Source organism: Solanum dulcamara, chromosome 9 (assembly GCF_947179165.1).
Source record: "Solanum dulcamara chromosome 9, daSolDulc1.2, whole genome shotgun sequence".
Taxonomy (NCBI): domain Eukaryota; kingdom Viridiplantae; phylum Streptophyta; class Magnoliopsida; order Solanales; family Solanaceae; genus Solanum; species Solanum dulcamara.
Genome location: NC_077245.1, coordinates 75,481,032 through 75,489,623, shown reverse-complemented (window position 1 = coordinate 75,489,623; position 8,592 = coordinate 75,481,032). Strand labels below are relative to the sequence as shown.

The 8,592-nt window shown below is 29.8% G+C and overlaps 1 protein-coding gene across 1 annotated transcript; it reads right to left on the bottom strand.

The window, feature by feature from the left end:
• Positions 1–4,422: 4,422 nt before the first annotated feature.
• Positions 4,423–6,117, bottom strand: LOC129902989 (agmatine coumaroyltransferase-2-like). Its single transcript, XM_055978461.1, has one exon. It carries the CDS (start codon positions 6,012–6,014, stop codon positions 4,692–4,694), a length of 1,323 nt encoding a protein of 440 aa, XP_055834436.1. The 5' UTR covers positions 6,015–6,117; the 3' UTR covers positions 4,423–4,691.
• Between the last annotated feature and the right edge of the window lie 2,475 nt (positions 6,118–8,592).

Here is an 8,592-nt window from a genome sequence, read left to right as displayed (position 1 = left end):
ACTTTTTAAGGATTGAGAAATTGTATAATGGGAGTCTTCCTCAAGGAATCTTGCTAAAAAAAAGTGTTGATTGTTCATTGCATAACTTGAAGGAGATAAGACAATAAAAGTGATCAACTTGAAAAATATTTTTTCACTTATCAGTCAAATGTTAGTTTTAAAAAAAATCTGAAAAACGACTTTTACTTTACCAAACACGTACATTCACAAAGAGAATTAGAAACAGGATTGTCTTATAGATGTTTTATTATACCTTTCTTTGGAGATCAAAATTTTAAAACTAGAGATAGTAACTAAATCTAGGGGAATATCCATGGGACAGCTATCTTTAACACTACATCAAAAATGATCTTTAGCGATAATTAATTAATAACAATAGTTTAACTGCCACTAAATATGTATTTTTAGTAGCAATTAACACTCTTGCAAATGTCCCTAATACTATAACGATGTTGGATCCAATGACAATTAAGTAATGCCGATAAAAGTTTTGGCACTCTTTGTTAATATGTATATTTATTGTCGCTAAAAACTGTTTTTGTTGTAGTGTAGGTAGTCATGTTATCTCGAGAATATCTTAAAGTTGTAAATTGAAATTGGTATTATCAAGAGATGGAAGTGTATAAAACAAATTTCACCAAAGGTTATGGTGGACAATAAGTACCCCAGCTTTGATTAGAGATTTTGAATTTGAGTTATAAAAATAAAATCATCTTTCACAAGAGCGATTTACCCCAACATGAAATTTTTCCGTTACATGAATCTAAATGAATTGACTCATAATAATATTGCATCTCATAAATATGTCAAGACTGGGGTTGGGCCTTATTCTATATTGGGCCAACACATCTTAAAGAGGGTGAGTTACAAGAATGGCTTTGGCAGTCTTGTACTTTTGACTCCATTTGTTTCATGGGTAAAACTTCAAGTTTAACAAATTTTGATTTTGAAAAAATATATTAAATTATTTTTGAATTTGACAGCAAAATTTATTTTAGCATTTTAACTATACGGACATTTAAATGCCTTTTTAATAACTTTTCAAGAGAATTAAATCTCCATTTACCCCTTGAATTAAATACCTCTTGTGATGAATCTAGATGAGCTTGGCCATTTAAATACCCCCTTTAACCCTTGACCTTGAAGGCAGACCATCCATTTTCAAAGTAATGGGTTTAATTTTCTTGTTTTATGAGAATTTTGTGGGAGAAAATCACAAATAGCCATTTTTACGACTTCTATTCTTTTATTAGTTATTATATAAGAGGGAGTTAAGATGAAGCAAGCACGATCTTATCGACGCGTATGCTTCCAAAAATTGAGATCGAAATAAAGGGCATTTTGGGATTTTATTCTAGTGTTTGCATTATTCACATGTACATCTAACCTGTTGATATTGTACTTTTCTTTTGATAATATGACAAAACAAATCAGAATTTAGCCACTTTTTTATGCATTCATGGATGCAACATTCTAACATTCAATAAAATTAAAATTGACCATTTAATCAGAATTCAAATTTAAGCTGAAATAAAGATATTAGCTAATGGTCAATATAATTAAAATGAAATATCGTGGTCAGAATTCAGAGTTCTAATTTCAATACAAAATTTTTAAAAAATTACAATAAATAATTTCTTTCCACCTTTAACTCTATGTCTTGGTGGACAACAGACAAAAAATTCCAATGTGTCCATTAGTAGCTGCGACATTATTTTGTCATCGCAACTCGCAAGGCACAACTTTTTGTGACAAGTGAGGCTTGCTCAGTTGGTAGGTCTTGGGTTCGAGTCACACTGGAGGGGAATTGTGGAAACACTATAAATCCTCCAAAAATGGGGGGTTAAAAAAAAAAAAAAAAGGCACAACTTTTTGTATTATTAGACAATTTTTCATATAATTATAAATAGTTTGAAATTTTACCTACTCATTGACTTTATGTTAAATGAGTTATTCGTATTATAATCCTCCGAGAGATAGGGCCTGGATGCAACATATTATAATGAATTATGGAAAAATTATTAGAAAAAATACTTTTTAATAAATAATTATTGATTTTAGTAATATTTTTTATTTATTATCATTTATAGTAATATTATGATATATTTATCATGTATTAAAATTGAATTATGCATGCAATATAAATGTATTATAAGTGTTTTAAAATATATTATACTTGTTTTGTAAGAAATTGACACAATGTATTATAAGTGTATTAAAGTATGTGATAAATATATTATCCATGAATAAAACTTGTATTATATGAGTTTTATAAATTATTCTCGCTAATATGTATTAAAATTGTATTATAAGTGTTCAGTGAAAAAAATATTATTGCTATAAATGGTAAATATTTTCTTAATGTACTACGTTTATGAAAATTTCCCATGAATTATTATGCTAAACTATCTCTTTTTATTTTTTTGGACATGCCATTTGGCTCATGCACGTGGGGGTTTAACCAACTATTAGGTGAGGAGATTTGACTAATATCAATCTAATAATTATTCATTTTTTTAATCTAAAATTTTAAAATTTTAAAATTTTAAAAACATAAGCAGATAGTAGCTTTTAGAGTTTTTTTTTTATTACTTATAAGTCATATATAGCAAGAATTGTTCAATTGTGATGCGGAAAATGGAATCACATTTGTTGACTTGTTAGGAATTTCGAGAAATATCACACTTGTCTTCTAGAAAAAAAATTGTTAGAAAGGGACAATAAATTCTACGTCGATCAGGATTCAGAGTTGAAAGTTTGTTGATTTCTGTAATAATTTTAAGTTGATTTTAATAATAAATGTGTTTATATTGAGATATTTGTAATTATTTAGAGTTTAACATATATGCGGAATTTGAGAAAAAAATTATTGAGTTCCTATAAATTCATAAACAATACTTTGAATCCTCCCTTTGCTACCGACTATGGAGTTTAATATAGCAGTGCAGAACGAACTAATTCGTGGCCAACAAATTTTTTGAAAGCAAACTAATGGCTTGCACCAAATCAAAGAAAGAAGATCTAATTTTAATCTAAATTGTGTTCAACTTTTATTTACACATTTAGGCTTCAATATATTTATTTATTCTTTTTTATAGGTTATACACATACAAATGTTTCCCAAGCATTTTAATTCTTTTTTTTTTCGAATAAGTTCTCAAATGTTGTGAGATTAAATTTTAACATGTAAGAAGAAAAATTGTAATGATGCATGTAATGAGGTCATTACATAAAAATCTCTTGTCAATTTAAAGAATTTTGTATTAGTGTAGATACACTTTTATTTTTGGTGACAGAAGTCAATGAATTCCTACACATTCACCAACTTATTATTATCATCACATTCTTGGATCGGAGTAGTTGAAAACGTACCAAATTCTTTCAATATACGAGCTTTATTTTCCACACCACTATAGTCAAAGTATCGTAGAAATTTGATAACATTTTTTTTCTCACTCAATATTTGATATTTAATTTGAGGTTCTTATTAATTTAAATTTACATTGTGTAAAATTAACTAAAAAGAGAAGTGATGTCCCCCAAATGGAGAGCAAGTCGGTGAAGACAGATCAAATAGGACTAACAAACTTCTAAGCTAACAAGTTTTTGAAGATGAGATGTAAATGAAAAGTAACTAACCATCTAGATTTTGTAATACTCATTGATTTGACTAATATAATATTTAGGTAATTTAAATTTGCGTTGCATTAATTTATTAAGAAATGAACGTTTTCTACCAATAATTTCTCCATTCCAACAGCACAAATCGAATTTCATTAATTAGTTGCAATTATGCCTTATAGAGTAAGCCACAGAATATTGATGTGCTGGCAAGTATTAAGACAAGCAATAATTTTTATGATATGCACATGCATTATTAATTAAAAATCTATATATCTACGTGAGTACATGACAACCCTCTACTTTTACATATTGACAAAACAAATTATTTAGATCCAGAACTTGCTGGAAAAAAGAAAAGAAAATAAGATTTTTGATAGTATGTGTCATTGTGTAAATATACACTCTCAATCTTCTTAAATTATCTGTTATAATTTCTAAAAATAGTCGCTTCAAATTATTGATCATTTTTAGAAATTTAAAATAAAATTAATTATTTTGTTTTTTCACTTTATACTTAGTAGTAATTATTTTTGAAAATTACAAACATCTCAATAGAGTAAATATTTAATGAAGAAATATTACACCTTAAGATGTAAAAAAGAGTTAACATAATCAAAAACTCCTCCTAATTAACTTTTTTTAAGGGACAGATAGAAACACATGAGTGTATCTATTCAATCCTTTCACTCGCGAGGAGCCGGATGAGAAGATAAATTGAGATGAAGAGTACATCTCTTGTGTTTAATATTGACATCTCATTTGCAAACAAAAATTGTTACAAGTAGGGAGTTTTAAGGCTAAACCAATTCCTAATTAACGTTTTTCTAAGGGACATGTAAAAGAGAAACACGAGAGATAAATTGAGACGGAGAGTCGGAGAGAGTACGTCTCTTGTGTATAATTAATATTGACATCTCATTTGCAAACAAAAAATGTTACAAGTAGGGGATTTTAAGGCTAAAACAGTTCCTATGATTTGTGTGACAAAAATGACATTCATTGATGAAGAAAACTAATTAATTTTTTTTTATAAAAAAAGTAATGGCAATATTAATAATTTGAAGGTTTTAATCTTCAAGCAAGTCCAAGGAATAACAATTTTTCTTGAAGAGGAACAACTTGTCTTCGAATAAAGGAACGAAGACATCGATACTTCCGTCTCCAACAAAGGACGGTATAAGAAACATCATGCCTTCAGTAGGAAAATACGAAGGCATGAAAATGTACGGGCATCCCGTACCAAAATCTAGGTCATAAAATGGAAATCTTAACCAACTATCCACCTCGATATTTGGGCAAAGTATGTGCTTGTTCATGTCTGCGGTAGGGATAAGATCTTCTTCCTTTGCTTTCGTACTAGCAAAATCAACGAACGATCTAAAATAGTCGTTGTTTACTTTTGTAATAGCGTCATGAATGAGTTTTGTTGCATGTGGAAGAGGCTCTCGCAATAGGTCTTTTACTTTTGTTGTTGGGAATGCCCATAGGACCAAGTTACCAAAGTACTCATTAGGTACTTTTTGGTTCAACCTCGTTCTACCATTGACTGAGATTCTTATTTGGGTTGATTCAAATCCACTTAGCCCGCGGGCTTTGGTTAGAACCCTCCATAAATGCGCGAGGAGACTTTCAAAGGTGCTATAAGGCTTGTTATTTCCATTCATGGAAGAAGCCTTTGCTTTAAGATTCGTGAGAAACTCAATTGTGAAATGGACTTTGTGTACTACCACATCTTCAGATATATGATGAACCTCATTGAGTGAATGTTCTTTTTTCGACTTAGACATGAATTCAATCCCTTTATGTTGATACTCAATAAGAGGGGGATTTCGAGGGGTGAAAAGTGTACGATCATGTAGAGGAAGTGGATTGACTCTGAGGCCTCGACAAGCTTGACCCCACGAAACCAAGAAGTTGCTAGTGGAATGACCATCAGCCACCGTGTGGTGAGCGGTAAAACCAACCACCAAGGAGCCACAAGTGAACCTAGTTAATTGGACTTGCACCAATTCTTTCACATCCTTCAAGCTAGGGTGTAGGCTAAGCAAAGAAGGCGAAGGTTTGAAAGGCATTACTTGATCTAGGGTGCTACTAGCCGATGCCTCGACGAATCTAACACCCTCATCATTGAGGAGAATGACACGATTTCCATGTTCGTCTTCACCTAATCTTCCACCCCACTCTCGATAAACAGCTAAGGCTTTTTGAAGACCTAATTCAATCGCGGTATTTGGTGGGGTGGGAGGGTGATAAGCATATATGATGGCAATTTGAGCATCATATGTGACCTTATCAAAGACACTGAGGGGAATGTGACTTGTTGTTGGAGGAGGAGGGGTGTGTTCATAGAAAGGCTTAATAATTCTTGAACTTTCTATTCTAATCTTCATGATTTTTTCCTTTTGTGTTTTTGGCTAAGTGGACAAAGAAAATAAGAAAGTAGAGAACAAAAAAGTTTTCTTTTTGTTTGAGTTATTGGTGAGGGCATGCTTAAGTATTTATAGAAATATATTATGCATTTCCTATTCACCTTTTGATTGTTCAATCAAGACGTGTTTTTCCTGTACATAAAGAAAAAAAAAGTTGGCATAGAAAAAAATAAAAACAAATGAAAATAAGAGATTGGATGTGTTAGTTAATGGGATGTTCAAACTCATCAACTACTAATTAGCTTGTGTCCAAGTAATTAGTCGGTCATCATTTTTAATTCTAAGGTGATAACATATTGTTTGACTTTTATCACAATGGTATTTTTAATTGAATTATTTTGCAATTATCTTTTGCCAACTTTACATTTGTGTAATATATATGCAGTCCATTTGATATAGTGCCTATATGTTAAAGTTGTACCAATAAGTTGTTTACATGATAAATGACAAAAAAGAAAAAGAAAAGAAGCAAGTATTCACACAGGGTTCGAAGAAGAATCGATTCAAGTGTTATATAGGTAATTTTCTTGACACAAACATTAATAATATAATTGATTAAAAAAATTCAACATATAAAGTATATATATTTATATTCACGAAGGATTCAAAAAAAGATCTCAAAGTTGTATAATATATAGACAAACTCTTTATGATCTGATATAAATATCACTGATTAATTTTATAACTCAAATTCATAACGTATTATCGTATTAATTAATAGAAAAATAATTTTTTCATTGCTCCAAAAATCTCCTACATAATAAGTGACAACCTATATTGTAAATCACCATGCACTTGTATGAAGGATAATTTTTATTCAAATTTTCTATTGAACCTTCTTTATAAAAAAAAATCATCAAAAATTAGGGTCATTGCGCCTTTAGCCGACTGGGAGGACTCCCTAGAAATTCCTTGTTTAGAGAAAGCTGTACAATCAATGAAAAAAGCGGACAATACGATTACTGAGGATGAGCAGTCTCACACAAAAAATAATTTATTTGTATATGAAGCTAGAGAGTCCCACATTCCAACAAAAGTAATGCTTTCAACTTAAATATTCTATTAGGTATTGTATATATATATTAAGAAATTAATATAATATTATATTCTAACACTCATGTTATATTAAGAAGATTAAAAATGATATACTTAATTAAATATTGTGTTGTTTACCATATTTTAGAAATTATAAATTCGCCTCGTAATGCTACATGTAGTATGTCATAAGGAAAGTCATAAATTCATTTTCTCTACTTAACCTTTTTCCAATCGAGTTTCTTATCTCAAACTTATCTAATACACCATATCTATTGTATGTGCAAATATATATTTACTCAATGCATATCCAAAAAGTGAAAACTGCAGATTTTCTCGAAAGTTCCAAAAGAAATTGGACATATAAGATTCTAGAAAGAAAGACTTTGAAATAACATAAAATTTTTTTGTCGTGTTGCATAAAATTGACATAAATTCTCCAATAACTTACTGTGTATAGAAAAACAACGTCACAACGTTAATTAAGACATGATAAACAGTAGTTGGGATATTGTCTCTTAGAAATCTAACTATGATCTTCTTTTGTCAAATTGAATTTACTAACTACTTATCATTTTCCCGTTTCTTTTTTTTCCTTTTTTAATTTATCACTCAATGTTTAATATTTATTTTGAGGATTTGACTATTTAAATTTGCATCGCAAAATTTTACTTCAGGGATAAAATGCTCCTTATAAAAGTGACTACACGCTTAGGATTCAAAATAAGATTACCTCAAATTTAGAATGAATGAATATTTACCTCTCCGTAATAATTTTTATGGTTATTAATGTTGAAGAGTCCCATATCGGGCTCTTGCGGGATCGATAGGCTGATCCCTTTATAATGTTTAGGTAATCTTCACCTTTTGAACTATCTTTTATGGTTAAATTAGGCTCAAGTTCTATTTATTTTTTTACAAAATATCAAAGTATCACACATTCGAAATCTTGGTTTCCCAAATGTGCAGTCCTAGGCGTGCGATGCGAGGGGCCACTGAAGAGTCCCACATCAAACTCTTACCAGATCGTGTGAGTAGTATCTTTATATGATTTGAACAATTTTATATCTTAAATTAACTTTTGAGGTCGAATTAGACTCAAGTTTCATTTATTTACTTATATCAAATTTCTTTCTTTGATAATCAGACAAAATGAACTTAATAAGATAAATATTAGTGATTTTTACATGAAAAAGGTTTTCAAATTTTCTCCATACTACATCATATCAGACAATCAACCATTTTATGCATGTTCTATTTACTTGGAAAAAAAGTAACTCTAAAATTTACAATTTCTTCAATAAAAAGTCACTTTCAATCAAAATCAATTAGAAAAGCATATTGTTATTCTTTTTCTCCAAGTAGGTAGGAATATTTTAGGTGAGACTACATTTTCAAAAAGAATTTCACAAAATTTTGCCTGATGTTGATATATATACAAGTGTTCAATTTAAGTTTTACTTTCGATAATTACCACTAGTTCAACAAATTCAATCTCACACGT

Bases quoted from the DNA above. Each gene is read 5' to 3' on its own strand.
- LOC129902989 (XM_055978461.1), bottom strand. From the start codon at position 6,014: ATGAAGATTAGAATAGAAAGTTCAAGAATTATTAAGCCTTTCTATGAA.